This window comes from Pristiophorus japonicus, chromosome 17 (genome assembly GCF_044704955.1).
Source record: "Pristiophorus japonicus isolate sPriJap1 chromosome 17, sPriJap1.hap1, whole genome shotgun sequence".
NCBI classification, from domain to species: domain Eukaryota; kingdom Metazoa; phylum Chordata; class Chondrichthyes; family Pristiophoridae; genus Pristiophorus; species Pristiophorus japonicus.
In genome coordinates, this window is record NC_091993.1 from 121392117 (window position 1) to 121411695 (window position 19579).

Here is a 19579-nt window from a genome sequence, read left to right on the forward strand (position 1 = left end):
GTTTTTGTTCTTGCTCTCCAGGCGATGCTCGAACTCATTCTCCGCACATTCGGGTGAAATTCCCCTCCGAGACCTATGCGCTGGCTGGACAATCACTGAACCTGGAGTGCTTTGCCCTCGGAAAGTGAGTGAGCTCGATTTTTGTGACGCAGCACAAAAGCGAAACACTGCAGGAAATCTGAAATCCAAACACACAAAATGCTGGAAATACTCAGCGGGTCAGGCAGCATCTGTGGAGAGAGAAACCGAGTTAACCGTTTCAGGTCGATGACCCCTTCGTCAGAACTGGGAAAAGTTGGAGATGTTGCAGGAGTCACGGAAAATAATTCCATCAACTTAGCTTCCAATTTCCACCCTTCCCTCGCCTTCACATGATCCATCTCCGACTCTTCCCTTCCCCGGCTTCACTCTCTCCAGTTCTGGGGATAGACTGTTGACCATTATCCACCAAAAGCCCACTGATTCCCACAGCTTCCTTCAATACACCCCTCCCAGCCCGCTTCCTATAAGGACTCTATTAATTCTCCCAGTTTCTCCGTCTCAGTCACATTTGTATTATCTCTAACCTTTCCCTGTTCTGATGAAAGGTCATCTACCTGGAGCATATTTGCAGAATTTTCTGTTTTTACTTCCAAATTAATAGTAACTTTCAAAAGGTAATTTGATTATATACTGGAAATGAAACAAAAATGCAAGGCAATGGGGAAAGAGTGGGGGCTGGGACTAATTGGATCGTTCTATCAAAGAGCACAGGCATGATGGACCAAAGATACTATTACGATTCTATTTTAATTCTATTTTATTCTATAATGTGTCAACTGTGGCTCAGTGGGCAGCACACTCGCCTCGGAGTCAGAAGGTCGTGGGTTCAGGTCCAACTTCAGAGACTTGAGCCCATAATCTAGGCTGACACCCCCAGTGCTGAGGGAGCGCCGCACTGTCGGAGGTGCCGTCTTTCGGATGAGACGTTAAACCGAGGCCCCGTCTGCCCTCTCGGGTGGACGTAAAAGATCACATGGCACTATTTCGAAGAAGAGCAGGGGAGTTATCCCTGGTGTCCTCGGCCAATATTTATTCCTCAGTCAACATCACATAAAAACACATTATCTGGTCATTATCACATTGCTGTTTGTGGGAGCTTGCTGTGCACAAATTGGCTGCCGCGTTTCCCACATTACAACAGTGACTACACTCCAAAAAGTACTTCATTGGATGTAAAGCACTTTGAGACATCCGGTGGTTGTGAAAGGCGCTATATAAATCCAAGTCTTTCTTTTATAACTCAGTTATTTCCTTTGTTAGGTCTTAAATTGCACAATTGATCCCCTGAAAAGCTGTTGCCTCACTATACCTCCTCCTCTCGGAGTAACAGGATTGTTTATTTCCAAGTGCAAAACACTGCAGATGCTAGACAGAGTAGACAGAGAGAAACTGTTCCCATTGGCGGAAGAGTCGAGAACCAGAGGACACAGATTTAAGGTGATTGACAAAAGAACCAAAGGCGATGTAAGAGAAAACGTTTTTACGCAACGAGAGGTTGGGATCTGGAATGCGCTGCCTGAGAGAGAGGTGGAGGCAGACTCAATCTTATCTTTCAAAAGGGATAAGTACCTGAAGGAAAACAATTTGTAGGGCTACGGGGAAAAGGCGGTGGGGAGGGGGCGGGGGAGTGAGACTGGCTGAGAGTCGGCACGGATTCAACAGGCCGAATGGCCTAAAAGCAGCAACAATGCTGGAACCACTCAGCAGGCCGGGCAGTGTCCGCGGGGTGAGAGACAGAGTTAGCATTTCGGCTCGGTGACGCTTCCTCAAAACTGGAAGACGTTGAGAGATAAACACGTTTGAAGCAAGTTACAGAGCCAGGCCTTGTCTTGTGTCCAAAGCCAGACGTGAAATGCACGGATGATGTTACAATTTACAACAGCAAGGTGTCATCTGAGCCAGTCTCGGCACAAGACTCACATTGAGGGTAGAAGACGTTTGTGTTATGAGTGCAGTGAATACTGTTGCCGATGTAATGGTGCAAACTCTGATCAACTTCCCCTCTCCTCTATTTTCACAGATTTATTTACACTTAGTTAATATAGCGGTCAGGAGAATTTGATACAAGTCTGTTGCGTATTTGTTCGATAGCAGCACCAACATTAAATTCTATCCCGTAATATCACTGAGGCCAAAGTCGTACAGTCTCTGTTCAGACAGAAAACTTCATATTAAAATGTTATTTAAAGAAACACATTTTATTTATATAGTGCCTTTCACATCCTCAGTGCATCACAGCCAATGAAGTATCTTTGAAGTCTAGACAAATATGGCAGCCAGCTTTGTGCAGAGCAAGATGCCACAAAGTGCAATAATTAATAACCAGTTAATCTATTTTCAGTGGGGTTGGTTGAGGAATAAAAGGATCACAGGAGGCCAGGGAGATCTGCCCTGCTTTTCTTCGAAATAGTGCCATAGGATCTTTTATGTCCACCTGAGAGAGCAGACGGGGCCTCTGTTTAATGTCTCATCCGAAAGACGGCACCTCCGACAGTGCGGCGCTCCCTCAGCACTGCACTGGAGTGTCAGCCTAGATTTTTTTGTGCTCAAGTCCCTGGAGTGGGACTCAAACCCACAACCTTCTGAATCAGAGGCAAGAGTGTGGTACCCCACTGAGCCACAGCTGACACTCCAAACCAAAACCGACGTCAACAGTAAAAAATCAGTAACATTACTTAATGGAGTAGCGTTGCCATGGCAAAATCAGTGAAGTGATGATGTCACTGCCTTCTTCATTTGGATGGAGTTAGAGGTAGATACTTGGTGCAGGGTACCGGGAGCTTTAATATTCATCCAGCCTGCTTTGGGAGGGATTGACATTCAGTGCTGTCAGCGGAAAAATATTCTGTTCCTCGCTGATAATAAAAAAAAAAAGGCACCTTCCCTGAGTCGGCCCTGTCTTTATTGTTTCTTTTCTCCCAGTTTCTGATATAATTTCATTCATTGAATATCAGCCAGCTGTGAAATGGCATTAGTCACACTCGGAACAACGTGCTGAAATCTCGATATAAGGCTCCGATGCCCTGCGGGAGTAGTGTCTAACGCGGTAATTCCAGTGTACAACACAAGCCGCCGGAGAGCTTCTATTAACTTTATAGGGTAACTTAGCTGGAGCGCACCGTCGCCACGGAGACGATTGTTCAATGTATTTTTCCTAAAGCCATTTTACTAAAAAAAAAAGGCCGTTTGTTTACGAGCGTCGACATGGCCCGGAAGGTAGCACAGTGGTTAACGTGTTCGGGTAAAATGTCTTGACGTGTTACTCTTAACGTGATTGTCACCCATTTAAAATAATTGAGTTAATGGCTGGGCGACAATAGCACACCAGGGTTTTTTTTTAATGGAGCACGTCAAACAGTGCACTCCCAGAGACAATTACAGCCCTGATTGAGTACGACCGCTGGGATCCATACTTGTTTATTTTGAGACGTATTGGGCAGGGGCGGGGGGGGGGTTGGGGGGTTCCGTAGCGCCCCGCGAGGCCCCCCCTCTCCCCCCCCCCCCCCCCCACCCACACCCCCGCCCCCCCCCCCCACCCACACCCCCGCCCCCTCCCCAGGCAGGCGATGTCGACGCCAGCCCCGGGGGGCCGAGAACCGGGCCGCACTCCACACGCGGGTAACATTTAAAGGGGAGGCGCGCGGCATTAAACCGAGGCCCCGTCTTCCCTCCCGTCGTCCATTTCGCGGGGGGGGTCCGTGCCACGACGGTGCGGTGCGCCACTCCGCTTCAGCGCCGGGACGGCGGCCGTGGCACCCCGCATCCCCGGTGGCTTGGCGGAGGCCCACTCGCCCCCCCCCCCCCCCCACTGCAGAGCTCGCAGCGCGCCCTGCCTTTAATGGAAGGGGAGGGGTCCTGTGCTCGTGTAAGCACTGGAAAAATTTGCCCGATTTAACTGCCCCTGTCCCACTCCCCACCTCCCCCGAGAGAAAGTGGAGCGCCCGACATTGGGACGCTCCTCGGTCAGAAATGATGCCTTGTCACACATCGCTAAAACAGATTATCTGGATGATTCGTCACATTGCTGTTTGTGGGAGCTTGCTGTGCGCAAACTGGCAGAGCAGGCTCCAGGGGCGGTGTGCGGCGTTTCCTACATTTCAAGAGTGACTGCGCTTCAAGAGAACTCCATCGGCTGTAAAGCGCTTTGGGCCATCCTGAGGTTGTGAAAGGCGCTATATAAATTCAAGTCCTTTTAGTGATTCCAGTGTTTGATGTCTTGCAGCCCTGTGCCCGTCATCAAATGGAGGAAACTCGATGGGTCGATGCCTTCCAAGTTCCTGCGATCCATCAACAAACCCATCCTACACGTGCCCGATGTGCAGTTTGAAGATGAAGGCGTCTATGAATGCGAGGCAACAAATTCAAGAGGAAAAGACTCAACGCAGGGGAGAATCATTGTTCATGGTGAGAGGCGAAATCCAAGTTCTCCCATTGGGTTATGCCAAAGACTAGACAACTTGTAGTTTGGGACACTGGTTGGCATATCCAGGCCAAAACATTATCCTTTATTCTTTTTCATTCGTTCTGGGATGTGGGCGTCGCTGGCAAGGCCGGCATTTATTGCCCATCCCTGGAATTGCCCTTGAGAAGGTGGTGGTGAGCCGCCGCCTTGAACCGCTGCAGTCCGTGTGGTGAAGGTGCTCCCACAGTGCTGTTAGGGAGGGAGTTCCAGGATTGTGACCCAGCGACGATGAAGGAACGGCCGATATATTTCCAAGTCAGGATGGTGTGTGACTGGGAGGGGAACGTGGAGGTGGTGGTGTTCCCATGCACCTGCTGCCCTTGTCCTTCTAGGGTAGAGGTCGCGGGTTTGGGAGGTGCTGCTGAAGAAGCCTTGGCGAGTTGCTACACTGCATCTTGTAGATGGTACACACTGCAGCCATGGTGTGCCGGTGGTGGAGGGAGTGAATGTTGAAGGTGGTGGATGGGGTGTCAATCAAGCGGGCTGCTTTGCCCTGGATGGTGTCGAGCTTCTTGAGTGCTGTTGGAGCTGCACTCATCCAGGCAAGTGGAGAGTGTTCCATCACACTCCTGACTTGTGCCTTGTAGATGGTGGAAAGGCTTTGGGGAGTCAGGAGGTGAGACACTCGCCGCAGAATACCCAGCCTCTGACCTGCTATTGTTGACACAGTATTTATGTGGCTGGTCCAGTTACGTTTCTGGTCAATGGTGACCCCCAGGATATTGATGATGGGGGATTTGGCGATGGGAATGCCGTTGAATATCATGGGGAGGTGGTTTAGACTCTCGCTTGTTGGAGATGGTCATTGCCTGGCACTTGTGTGACGTGAATGTTACTTGCCACTTAACAGTCCAAGCCTGAACGTCGACCTCATTTTCTGAGGAGTTGCGAATGTTGGGAATACAGCAAATGATGGGATAAGGGTGTCTTTCTTTCTGATGCTTGTAATGGGCCATAAGAACATAAGAATTAGGAACAGGAGTAGGCCATCTAGCCCCTCGAGCCTGCTCCGCCATTCAACAAGATCATGGCTGATCTGGCCGTGGACTCAGCTCCACTTACCCGCCCGCTCCCCATAACCCTTAATTCCCTTATTGGTTAAAAATCTATCTATCTGTGACTTGAATACATTCAATGAGCTAGCCTCAACTGCTTCCTTGGGCAGAGAATTCCACAGATTCACAACCCTCTGGGAGAAGAAATTCCTTCTCAACTTGATTTTAAATTGGCTCCCCCGCATTTTGAGGCTGTGCCCCCTAGTTCTAGTCTCTCCGACCAGTGGAAACAACCTCTCTGCCTCCACATTGTCTATCCCTTTCATGATTTTAAATGTTTCTATAAGATCACCCCTCATCCTTCTGAACTCCAACGAGTAAAGACCCAGTCTACTCAATCTATCATCATAAGGTAACCCCCTCATCTCCGGAATCAGCCTCGTGAATCGTCTCTGTACCCCCTCCAAAGCTAGTATATCCTTCCTTAAGTAAGGTGACCAAAACTGCACGCAGTACTCCAGGTGCGGCCTCACCAATACTCTGTACAGTTGCAGAAGGATCTCCCTGCTTTTTTACTCCATCCCTCTCGCAATGAAGGCCAACATTCCATTCGCCTTCCTGATTACCTGCTGCACCTGCAAACTAACCTTTTGGGATTCATGCACAAGGACCCCCAGGTCCCTCTGCACCGCAGCATGTTGTAATTTCTCCCCATTCAAATAATATTCCCTTTTTCTGTTTTTTTTCCCCAAGGTGGATGACCTCACACTTTCCGACATTGTATTCCATCTGCCAAACCTTAGCCCATTCGCTTAACCTATCTAAATCTCTTTGCAGCCTCTCTGTGTCCTCTACACAACCCGCTTTCCCACTAATCTTTGTGTCATGTGCAAATTTTGTTACACTACACTCTGTCCCCTCTTCCAGGTCATCTATGTATATTGTAAACAGTTGTGGTCCCAGCACCGATCCCTGTGGCACACCACTAACCACCGATTTCCAACCCGAAAAGGACCCATTTATCTCGACTCTCTGCTTTCTGTTAGCTAGCCAATTCTCTATCTATGCTAATACATTTCCACTGACCCCGCGTACCTTTATCTTCTGCAGTAACCTTTTGTGTGGCACCTTATCAAATGCCTTTTGAAAATCTAAATACACCACATCCATCGGTACACCTCTATCCACCATGCTCGTTATATCCTCAAAGAATTCCAGTAAATTAGTTAAACATGATTTCCCCTTCATGAATCCATGCTGCATCTGCTTGATTGCACTATTCCTATCTAGATGTCCCGCTATTTCTTCCTTAATGATAGTTTCAAGCATTTTCCCCACAACAGATGTTAAACTAACCGGCCTATAGTTACCTGCCTTTTGTCTGCCCCCTTTTTTAAACAGAGGCATTACATTAGCTGCTTTCCAATCTGCTGGTACCTCCCCAGAGTCCAGAGAATTTTGGTAGATTATAATGAATGCATCTGCTATAACTTCCGCCATCTCTTTTAATACCCTGGGATGCATTTCATCAGGACCAGGGGACTTGTCTACCTTGAGATCCATTAGCCTGTCCAGCACTACCCCCCTAGTGATAGTGATCATCTCAAGGTCCTCCCTTCCCACATTCCTGTGACCAGCAATTTCTGGCATGGTTTCTGTGTCTTCCACTGTGAAGACCGAAGCAAAATAATTGTTTAAGGTCTCAGCCATTTTTGATAGGCAAGTGTGTTGAGGGTTACGGGTGCCAAGGCAGGTAGTTGGAGTTAAGATACAGAGCGCCCCGCTCTAATTGACATGCGGGACAGGTCCGAGGGGCTGAATGGGCTCCTCCTGTTTTGTTTCTGTGGGATGGTTCTCGGAAGTGGGCAATACTGGCAAAACAGCATTTATTGTCCATCTCTCATTGTCCTGAGAATATCGAGAGTCAACCAGAGAGGAGCTGACTTCATCTCTATTGAGCGGGAGATCAGCCAAGCGATCGCCCGGCCTCATCTGGAGCGATAGTGTTGTGTATGCAATAACTCAATAGATTGAATACTGTAAACTCCGAACAGGTACCAAACCTGGCTCTACTTTATTAGTGCACAAAGTGATTACATTACAAGATAGCTGGCCCACTGACCTCCGACTGGTGGCTAGTAAACCCAAGCATACATACATGACAGATAGCCGATCTTAACGGTCTCGACAAGTCTACTGAGACTTTTAGCTGCAACTCACGGTTGCCATGGTGATGATTGGTTGAGGTGTTTTTTCACCACTGTAAAAAGACCAATTTTTGTTTTTACCGACCTTGAGGGATTTTGTTTTTCTCTGGCGGTGGACTGGTTACCGCGTTCAGGTAACGTGCCTTTGCGAGTTATTTTAACGCAATCGGCAACCAATGTTTGCACCTAATTTTTTTTGAGGTGGGGGCGGGGGTGCGGCGGGGGTTGGGCGGCCCCTTTAACGGGCTGCGCAGTCGATTCGAAGTTTTCCGCATGCGTGAAATTTCACTGGTTGCACAGGACCATCGGACAGATACGGGGCCACGCAGCTTAGAGCAAAGGTTGTACGTTGGTGGCCGGGTTAGAATGGCGCACAAGGGAATCTTACGCTCGTGCTTTGGGACAGTGCGATCCGAGAGGCAACTGAAGCCCTGAGAGAGTGCAACCGTTGAGACCCTTTTGAAAATTCAGCAGGGGCCAACTTTAACATTATTGCTGAGGGTTACGCGTTCAAAGACTCTGGGGTGGAAATTCAGTCGGGCCTCTGTGGCGGTGTTAACCCGGGAGGAGCGGGAAAATGCTTTGTGTCTGCCGCTGCAAAATTCATCAGCTGGACCCTGAATGTGGGGCGGAGCATCAAGGGGGGCGTTGCACACCTGTCTTAGGCCGCTAGGCCGGCTGAGCAAGCGAAAATCCCGAGCTAAACAGCCGGCCTCGTAGCGTCCTGAGAGAGGCCTCGAGGTGGGGGGGGGTGGGGGGGGGGGGAAACCCACCAAAAACATTCCTAATAAATAACTCTCACCACCACAACATAAATCACAAAAATAATCAATCACACTTGCCTGAGGTGGACATTACTGACCTCACTGTGGCCGCTACAGCCCGCAACAGCCGCTTCCAACGGGCGGTCCCAGCAGGGGGCGCTACAGAGCGCCACGGGTCAGGCACGATCCAAATATCGAGCTGGTGTCTCAACCAGGGGCGGGGGGGGCGTTGCACACCGGCTTGCCTTCCCCGGGCGGCACTGCTCCACACCCCGCCGATATCAGCACCGAATGTCCCGGCGGGGCGCTGGAAACTTGCTGCCCGCCTGGAAGTGCGTATTGCCGCCTCTCCGGGACGCTAACAGGGGCGGTAGAAAACTGAAAATCCAGCCCTACATATATATATATATATAGTGCGGGTGGAGTTACCGCCAAAAAACAACCCATTGGTGCCGGTTGTCGTTAACTTGACAAACCCACCCAAACAGAGCGGAAGGATGGAATGGAAAAGGCCCATTGGTCCAACCCTGTGTCCCCCGCCCCTGTCTCTGGCAGCCATGGCCCGCAAAGCCTTAGCCACTCAGTTCTGTTTGTGCTGGTTTTGTCTGGTTGAATGTTACAACAGTGCATGTCCTCAGTCAGAAAACCAAAAATCCGTTCATCATAGCAGCTTGAGATATCTGCAAATTAAGGGGAAGAAGGAGGGTGAACACATTCACCCCCTCCCCTGCTGCTTCATCGTAGTGTGTTGAAAGTTTAGTGTAAATCTCCCCCTCCCCCCCCCCCCCCACCCCGCAAAATGACAGGGTCAGGGCAGGAGAAAGGTTGTAAATGCCTCCCACCCTCCCCTCGCCCGCGAAGGGGTCTGTGATACCTGCCCATGGGTCAACAAACGCCAGATGTTTGGATGCTGCCTGCTATAAGGAGTGCTCTTCTAAGACTGAGGTTGAAAGGATCTTGCTGAGGTAGAGTAGAGCCAGTTTTCTGCACCTCTGTTTACCAAGCCTGGGACTAGTACCTGACCATGGGCTGTGATATCAGCTCACACAGCTTTGGTGTCGATGTGGTCGTCATTGGCAAGACACCAGTTTGGCCACTTGTCTGAGTTCAAGTTTGTAATATATTTTAAAATTCTCATCCTTGTGTTCAAATCCCCTCCATGGCCTCGTCCCTCCCTATCTCTGTAATCTTCTCCAGCCCTACAATCCTCCGAGATCTCTGCCCTCCTTCTAAGAACATAAGAAATGGGAGCAGGAGTCGGCCATTTGGCCCCTCGAGCCTGCTCTGCCATTCAATAAGATCATAGCTAATCTGATCATGGACTCTGCTCCACTTCCCCGCCCGCTCCACATAACCCTTCACTCCCTTATTGCTCAAAAATCTGTCTAACTCTGTCTTAAATCTACTCAATGACGCAGCCTCCACAGCTCTCTGGGGCAGAGAATTCCACAGATTTACAACCCTCTGAGAGAAGAAATTTCTCCTCACCTCAGTTTTAAATGGGTGGGCCCTTATTCTGAGACTATGTCCCCTAGTCTTAGTTTCCCCGATGAGTGGAAATATCCTCTCTGCATCCACCTTATCGAGCCCCCTCATTCTCTTATAAGTTTCAATAAGATCACCTCTCATTCTTCTGAACTCCAATGTGTATAGGCCCAACCTACTCAACCCATTCCTCATAAGTCAACCCCCTCATCTCTAAAATCAACCTGATCTGAACAGCCTCCATTGTAAGTATATCCTTCCTTAAATACGAAGACCAAAACCGTACGCAGTACTCCAGGTGTGGTCTCAACAATAGTCTGTACAGTTGTAGCAGGACTGCTCTGCTTTTATACTCGATCCCCCTTGCAATAAAGACCAACATTCCATTTGCCTTCCTGATTAATTCCTGCATGGTAACTTTTTGTGTTTCATGCACAAGGACCTCCAGCTCTCTCTGTACTCCATTTAAATAATAATTTGCTTTTCTATTATTTCTGCCAAAGTGGATAACCTCACATTTTCCCACATTATATTCCATTTGCCAAATTTTTGCCCACTAACTTAGTCTGTATATATCCTTTTGCAGATTTTTTGTGTTCCCCTCACAATTTGCTTTCCCACCCATCTTTGTATCATCAGCAAACTTGGCTACATTACACTCAGTCCCTTCATCCAAGTCATTAATATAGATTGTAAATAGTTGAGGACCCAGCACCGATCCCTGCGGCACCCCACTAGTCACTGTTTGCCAACTGGAAAATGACCCATTTATCCCGAATCTCTGTTTTCTATTCTGCCCTCTTGAGCATCCCCGATTTACATCACTCCACCATCGGTGGCCGTGCCTTCTGTTGCCTGGGCCCCAAGCTCTAGAACTCCCTCCCTAAACCTCTCCGCCTCTCTACCTCTCTCTCCTCCTTTAAAATGCTCCTCACAGTCTCAGAATAAGGGGTCAGCTATTTAGGACTGAGATGAGGAGACATTTCTTCACTCAGAGGGTGGTAAATCTTTGGACTTTGTCCCAGAGGGCTGTGATTGCTCAGTCGTTGAGCATAATCAAGGCAGAGATTGATAGATTTTTGAATATTAAGGGGAACTAGGGATATGGGGATAGTGCAGGAAAGTGGAGTTGAGGTAGAAGATCAACCACAATCTTATTGAATGGCGGAGCAGGATTGAGGGGCCGAATGGCCGACTCCTGCTCCTATTTCTTATGTTCTTGACCGGGGGCCAGGCTGCCCTGCTGCATTCCGCAGTGCTCAACTAAGAGTAATGTTGGTGTTGGTCTGGGAACATAATCATCATCATAGGCAGTCACTCGGAATCGAGGAAGACTTGCTTCCACTCTAAAAGCGAGTTCTCAGGTGACTGTACAGTGCAATACGGGAATTACAGTCTCTGTCACAGGTGGGACAGCCAGTGGTTGAAGGAAAGGGTGGGTGGGACCAGTTTGCCGCACGCTCCTTCCGCTGCCTGCGCTTGGTTTCTGCATGCTCTCGGCGATGAGACTCGAGGTGCTCAGCGCCCTCCCGGATGCTCTTCCTCCACTTAGGGGTCTTTGGCCAGGGACTCCCAGGTGTCGGTGGGGATGTTACACTTTATCAAGGAGGCTTTGAGGCTCACTTGCCGTGTAGGAGTTCCGAGTAGAGCGCTTGCTTTGGGAGTCTTGTGTCAGGCATGCGAACAATGTGGCCTGCCCAACGGAGCTGGTCGAGTGTGGTCAGTGCTGCGATGCTGGGGATGTTGGCCTGGTCGAGGACGCTAACGTTGGTGCGTCTGTCCTGGGAACATGAGATCTTGCTGACCACAAATGGATCATGCCTGAAATGAGAGTAGAAGGTTCTGGCACGTGCTGGGTATAGTTCCATGGGTGCCAGTCACATAATCATCTGGTAGTTCAAACAAGGAGCCATATTGAGCCTGGGGGCACCGTTTGCTGTTGCAACGGGTTACTCTGTGTTGCCTGAATTATTGATCCCAAAGTTGATGGTGCTCTACTCCTGGTGCAGCTGCTAACGCCTAAAGCAAAGTAGAGAATCCATATAGTTAATCCCACGAATACTGATGGAGTCTTCTAGTCAGCCAGCCAGTTATCATAAGAACATAAGAATTAGGAGCAGGAGTAGGCCATTTGGCCCCTCGAGCCTGCTCCGCCATTCAGTGAGATCATGGCTGATCTTTGACCTCAATTCCACTTTCCTGCCCGATCCCCAAATCCCGTGATTATCTTCGCATCTAAAAATATATTGATTTCAGCCTTGAATATACTCAACCACTGAGCATTCACGGCCCTCTGGGGCAGAGAATTCTAAAGATTCACAACCCTCTGAGTGAAGAAGTTTCTCCTCATCTCGTCCTAAATGGACAACCCCTTATTCTGAGACTGTGACCCCTGTTTCTCTTTGACACCAAGCCACGTAAGGAGATTTTAGAACAACATTAAGTAGGTTTTAAAGGAAGAGAGAGAGGCAGAGTGGTTTAGGGAGGGAATTCTAGAGCTTAAGGCCTCGGCTGTCAGAGAACAAGCTATCAAACATTATCGATTGGGGATATCCTTGTGTGACTTCTTCTCTGACTGTAAGATATCCATTTGTTTTGAGAAAACTATTCCTTTACTTTACAATGCTCTCCTGGCCAGCCTTCATCTTCCACCCTCCATAAACTTCAGCTCGTTCTATTCTCCGCTGCCCTGTGTCCTAACTCGCGCCAAGTCCCGTTCACTCATCGCCCCCTGAGCTTGCTGACATACATTGGCACCCGGTCCGGCAATGCCTCGATTTTAAAATTCTCATGCTCGTGTTAAAATCTCCTGCCCCCTCCCTATCTTTGTAACCTCCTACAGCCTCCGAGAACTCCGCGTTCCTTCATCGCTGGCCTTTTGGGCCTCCTATACTTCCTTCACTCCACCATTGGCGGCCGTGCCTTCAGCTGCCTGGGCCCCAAGCTCTGGAATTCCCTCCCCAAACCTCCCCGCCACTCCGCCTCTCTCTCCTCCTTTTAAGACGCTCCTTAAAACCTACCTCTTTGACCAAGCTTTTGGTCACCTGTCCTAATGGGGCTGAAATTGCGGTCGGAGGCTTTCCGCGGGCAATTGCCTCCGATCTGAAACATTTCTTCGAAAGTACCCGGTGGTCCGGGAGGAGCGTGGGATTCCGGTGGGGAGGCCTTCTCTTCCCGCGCTGAGAAGCCCGACCCCATCCACCAGGTTCCCACACAGAAGGTGCAGTCACATGTGACTGCTCAGCCAATCAGGTACAGTATTCCACAGCTTTCTCATTAATAGCAATGGGAACTCCGTATCTCGAGTTCTCAGTGCTATTAATGAGAAAAAAAAACAAAGACACTAAACACATGTAAAAAAAATTTAAAAAACACACCTCACATAATTCAAATTAATTGAAATTAAAGTTAATAAATATCGGAGAGAAACATTTCTTTTCCGAGTTTTTTAAAAGTTTTTTTAATTATGGTTAAAAATAAATGTAACGTACATAATGTACATAAATGTAATATAAATGTAAAACCCTACGTTACATTTATTTTTAACCATAATTAAAAAAACTTTTTTTAAACTCGGAAAAAAAATGTTTCTCTCAGATATTTATTAACTTTAATTTCAATTAATTTGAATTATGTGAGGTGTGTTTTTTAATTTTAATTGAATTATATTTTTGTATGTTTTTAAATCCTTACGCCTGTAACAGTAGGCTATGCACCTGCTTTTATCAGGCACAAGAGTTTTGAGGACATTTGCCGGGTAAGATATGGGTATATCCCGCAATCTTGCCCGTGCAAATGTCCTCGCTCCCGAGATGCGTGAGATCTGTCACGCTCCAGTTTGACAGATCAGAAAAGTCGGTTTTCAGCACATGCACATTGTGCGATGAAAACCAGCTTTTCCGAAGCCTTCCCGGGTTTGTAGACACTCCATACGGACTCGGGGCAGCCGGGATTTCTGGGCCATTATCTCTCTCCTTGGCCCAGTGTCAGTTTTTGTCTGATTTCCCTCCTGTGAAGCTCCGTGGGATGTTTAGACTACATTAAGGGCGCTATATAAATGCATATTGCTGTCGGTATTTAAAGCATGATCTAAATCTTCGATCGATCACCAATCTGAATATCCAGCGCGTGTCTGATACAGAAACGGAAAGCCAATAAGAAGGAGACACAGTCACAATAAGCAGCGGACATTATTCCAGTGGGTATGAGGCAGACCAGGTTCAGAGCTGTGTCTGACTGCACACAGCGGGAGAGTTTCACCAGTTTCTGGCTGCAGTGTGAAGTGGCTTGTCTCGTATATATCATAACAACCGAGGGATCTGTTTCATACCACAGAATATTTTTTATCCGCTGAACAGAGAGTAACAGGGATGATTCATTGCATCACTGTCCACAATCCAGACCATCACTCCTGCAGCAAAATGAGATTGTACAGAAAATGCATTTGTGGCTTTCCGTTCCTCCCTCATTCTCAATGTTTCTCACTCGTTCTCTAGTGAGATTGTGGAATGCGTTATCACATGGTGTGGTTGAGGCGAATAGTATTAAGGAGAAGCTCGGTAAGCACACGAGAGACAAAGGAATACAAAGATATGCTGATAGGGTGAAATAGAGTAAATTCACCAGTAACTTAACTGGACCAGCCATATTAAATACTGTGACATCAAGAGCAGTTCAGAGACTGGGTATTCTGCGGCGAGTGTCTCACCTCCTGACTCCCCAAAGCCTTTCCACCGTCTACAAGACACAAGTCAGGAGTGTTATGTTTAGAGTAACTCCATAAGACTGTATATCTTAAGCTCAAACATTTGTGACCTTGGTCTCTTTATTGTAATGGCTGGGAGGCAGCATGGTAGACTGCCTTTTATACCTGCTTGCCCAGGATGTGCAGGTGACCCTTGGGTCTCCCACAGGTACGCCCCCTGGTGGCAAGTCTTACACATTGGCAATGTTTACATACATTAGAAGGAGTGTGATGGAATACTGTCCACTTGCCTGGATGAGTGTAGCTCCAACAAGCTCAACACCACCCAGGACAAAGCAGCCGCTTGATCGACACACTATCCACCACCTTCAACATTCACTCCCTCCACCACCAGCGCACCGTGGCTGCAGTGTGCACCATCTACAAGATGCACTGCAGCAACTCGCCAAGGCTTCTTCCACAGCACCTCCTAAACCCCCAAACTCTACCACCTAGAAGGACAAGGGCGGCAGGCGCATGGGAACACCATCACCTGCAAGTTGCCCTCCAAGTTACACACCATCCTGGCTTGGAAATATATCGGCCGTTCCTTCATTGTCGCTGGGTCAAAATTCTGGAACTCCCTCCCTAACAGCACTGTGGGAGCACCTTCACCACACGGACTGCAGCGGTTCAAGAAGGCGGCTCACCACCACCTTCTCAGCTGTTTGGCAGCTGTGGCTCAGTGAGTAGCACACTCGCCTCTGAGTCAGAAGGTTGTGGGTTCCAGTCCCACTCCAGGGACTTGAGCACATAAATCTAGGCTGACACTCCAGTGCAATGCTGAGGGAGTGCTGCACTGTCGGAGCTGCCGTCTTTCGGATGAGACGTTAAACTGAGGTCTGCCTTCTCAGTGAATGTAAAAGATCCCACGGCACAAATTCGAAGAAGAGCAGGGGAGTTATCCCCGGTGCCCTAGCCAATATTTATCCCTCAATCAACGTCACTAAAAACAGATTATCTGATCATTATCACATTGCAGTTTGTGGGAGCTTGCTGTGCGCCAATTGACTGCCGCATTTCCCACATTACAACAGTGATCGTAAAGCGCTTTGAGACGTCTGATGGTCCTGAAAGGTGCCATATAAATGCAAGTCTTTCTTTCTTATGGGCAATAAATGGTGGCCTTGCCAGTGACGCCTACAACCCGTGAACGAATAGGAAAAAAAGGTCATGTTCCTGATGAGGCGCGTGCATGGCGGTGCAGTAATCTGCAAGGTCCTGCGCAGGCCATGAACCGGGTTTTACGCTGTAAATACTGCGTGTGCACTGAAATTTAAAGGGACCGCGCGTTGAAATGAACAAAGTGCAGCTCACAGAGAACCTTGGTTGGAGAAGTTTCATGCGGAGTCTGTGGTCTGTGCTGTAACATTCTATCTCATTCCATGTTCCCCCCCCCTCTTCTTGCTCGTTGACTCTCTCTTCCTTTCTTCACCCCCCCCACCCCCAGCCCAGCCGGAGTGGCTGCAGATTATCAGCGACACAGAGGCGGACATCGGCTCCAACCTGTGGTGGAAATGTGCCGCTGCTGGAAAGCCCCGACCCACGTGCAGGTGGCTGAGGAACGGCCTGTTGTTAAACTCGAAGGTACGGACCCTCCTCCCGAATTTAAACAGCAGCGATTTATCCCGCGTGGTTTGGGCAGCGGGTCATCACGACTATGGGGGTTACGGTAGCACGGTGGTTATGTTACTGGGCTCGTCATCCAGAGGCCTGGGCTAATGATCCAGCGACGCGAGTTCCGAAAGTGAAATGGGTTTGAGTGCACTCGCTTCGCTCTCAACTAATTGGTACATCCGAAATCCGGAAACCTCAGGATCGAGGCTGTTCCGAATTTCGTCTATTTCCGGAATTCAGAATGTCTTTGCCTGGGCCGGGGTAGGTGGGGTCGGGCAGGGTCGGGCCGCCGAGGGCCGGGGCGAGGTCTGGCCGCTGAGGGTAGCGGCGAGGTTGGGTCGCCGAGGGTCGCAGCGAGGTCGGGCTGCCGAGGGTCGCGGCGAGGTCAGGCCACCAAGGCAAGGGGCGAGGTCGGAGGTCGGGCCGCCGTGGCAAGGGGCGAGGTTGGAGGTCGGGCCGCCGTGGCAAGGGGCGAGGTCGGAGGTCGGGCCGCCGTGGCAAGGGGCGAGGTCGGAGGTCGGGCCGCCGAGGCAGGGGGCGATGTCGGAGGTCGGGCCGCCGAGGCAAGGGGCGAGGTCGGAGGTCGGGCCGCCGAGACAAGGGGCGATGTCGGAGGTCGGGCCGCCGAGGCAAGGGGCGAGGTCGGAGGTCGGGCCGCCGAGGCAACGGGACAAGGTCAGGCCGCCGAGGGTCGGGGCGAGGTTGGGCCGCCAATGCGGGGGAGTCCGGATTTCGGAACATTTTCCGGATTCAAGACGATACCGCCACGGATTGGCCCGGTGTCCGGATTCCGGAGCATTCAGAATTTCGGAACTCCGTATTTCGAACGATCAACCTGTACTCGATTGGGGATGGTGCTGAGAAAGTGGTACGGCAGTACGGTGGTTAGATTACTGGACTGAGCTTGGACTAATGGTCCAGAGACGTGAGTTAAGATTCCACCATGGCAGCTGTGGGATTCAAATTCACTTAATTAAATACATCTTGAATAAAAAGCGAGTGTCACTAATGGTGACCATGAAACTACCGGATTGTCGTAAAAACCCATCTGGTTCTGTAGGGAACGAAATCTGCCGCCCTTACCCGGTCTGGCCTATACGTGACTCCAGACCCACAGCAACGTGGTTGAATCTTAACTGCCCTCTGAAATGGCCCAGCGAGACACTCAGTTGTATTCAAGATGGCGGCTCAAGATAGAGGGCAGTTAGGGATGGGCAATAAATGCCAGCCTTGCCAGCAACGCCCACATCCTGTGAATGAGTAAAAATGAAAGTTAGGAGAATTGTCTCTGTGGTTACACCTTGATATTAATAGGATCATAGAAACATAGAAACATATAAATTAGGAGCAGGAGTAGGCCATTCGTCCCTTTGAGCCTGCACCGCCATTCAATAAGATCATGGCTGATCATTCAACCTCAGTACCCCTTTCCTGCTTTCTCTCCATACCCCTTGATCCCTTTGGCCGTAAGGGCCATATCGAACTCCCTTTTGAATATATCTAACGAACTGGCCTCAACAACTCTCTGCGGTAGGGAATTCCACAGGTTGACAACTCTCTGAGTGAAGAAGTTTCTCCTCATCTCGGTCCTAAATGGCTTACCCCTTATTCTTAAACTGTGACCCCTGGTTCTGGAACTCACCAGCAACAGGAACATTCTTCCTGCCTCTAACCTGTCCAATCCTATCAGAATTTTAAATGTTTCTATGAGATCCCCTCTCATTCTTCTAAACTCCAGTAGATACAAGCCCAGTTGATCCGTCTCTCCTCATATGTCAGTCCTGCCATCCCGGGAATCAGTCTGGTGAACCTTCGCTGCACTTCCTCAATAGCAAGAACGTCCTTCCTCAGATTAGGAGACCAAAACGGAACACAATATTCCAGGTGTGGCCTCACCAAGGCCCTGTAAATTGCAGTAAGACCTCCCTGCTCCTATACTCAAATCCTCCAGCTATGAAGGCCATCATGCCATTTGCCTTCTTCACCACCTGCTGTACCTGCATGCCAACCTTCAATGACTGATGTACTATGACACCCAGGTCTCGTTGCATCTCCCCTTTTCCTAATCTGTCACCATTCAGATAATATTCTGTCTTCCTATTTTTTCCACCAAAGTGGATAACCTCACATTTATCCACATTATACTGCATCTGCCATGCATTTGCCCACTCACCCAACATGTCCAAATCACCCTGCAGCCTCTTAGCATCCTCCTCACAGCTCACACCGCCACCCAACTTAGTGTCACCTGCACACTTGGAGATATTACACTCAATTCCTTCATCTAAATCATTAATGTATATTGTAAATAGCTGGGGTCCCAGCACTGAACCCTGCGGCAGCCCACTGGTCACTGCCTGCCATTCTGAAAAGGACCCATTTATTCCGACTCTCTGTTTCCTATCTGCCAACCAGTTCTCTATCCATGTCAATACATTACCCCCAATACCATGTGCTTTAATTTTGCACATTAAGCTCTTGTGTGGAACCTTGTCAAAAGCCTTTTTAAAGTCCAGATACACCACATCCACTGGTTCTCCCTTGTCCACTCTACTAGTTACATCCTCAAAAAATTCTAGAAGAGTTGTCAAGCATGATTTCCCTTTCATAAATCCACGCTGACTTGGACCGATCCTGTCACGGCTTTCCAAATGCGCTGCTATTTCATCTTTAATAATTGATTCCAACATTTTCCCCACCACCGATGTCAGGCTAACCGGTCTTATAATTACCTGTTTTCTCTCTCCCTCCTTTTTTAAAAAGTGGTGTTACATTAGCTACCCTACAGTCCATAGGAACTGATCCAGAGTTAGTAGAATATTGGAAAATGATCACCAATGCATCCACTATTTCTAGGGCCACTTCCTTAAGTACTCTGGGATGCAGCCTATCAGGCCCTGGGGATTTATCAACCCCCAATCCCATCAATTTCCTTAACACAATTTCCTGACTAATAAGGATTTCCTTCAGTTCCTCCTTTTCACTAGACCCTCGAACCCCTAGTATTTCCGGAAGGTTATTTGTGTCTTCCTTCGTGAAGACAGGGGAAGCTTTTGAACTGTTTCGTTCTTCATATATATGTGTTGGATTTATATATGTGTTGCATGTAGAACTTTCCTTGTCCAATTCTCTCTCCAGAAGGTATGTATGTGATATATTAATTCTCGGGATGTGGGCGTCGCTGGCAAGGCCGGCATTTATTGCCCATCCCTAATTGCCCCTTGAGAAGGTGGTGGTGAGCCGCCTTAATGAACTGCTGCAGT

At 49.0% G+C, this 19579-nt stretch overlaps 1 protein-coding gene across 1 annotated transcript in view; it reads left to right on the forward strand.

The window, feature by feature from the left end:
• Window positions 1-19579, forward strand: part of cntn2 (contactin 2) — a 146757-nt gene that overhangs the window by 73266 nt on the left and 53912 nt on the right. The window contains exons 6-8 of the mRNA XM_070859477.1: window positions 22-124; window positions 4265-4446; window positions 16150-16286. Of these exons, the coding sequence (XP_070715578.1) occupies window positions 22-124; window positions 4265-4446; window positions 16150-16286 (422 nt within the window). The remainder of the gene's footprint in view (window positions 1-21; window positions 125-4264; window positions 4447-16149; window positions 16287-19579) is intronic.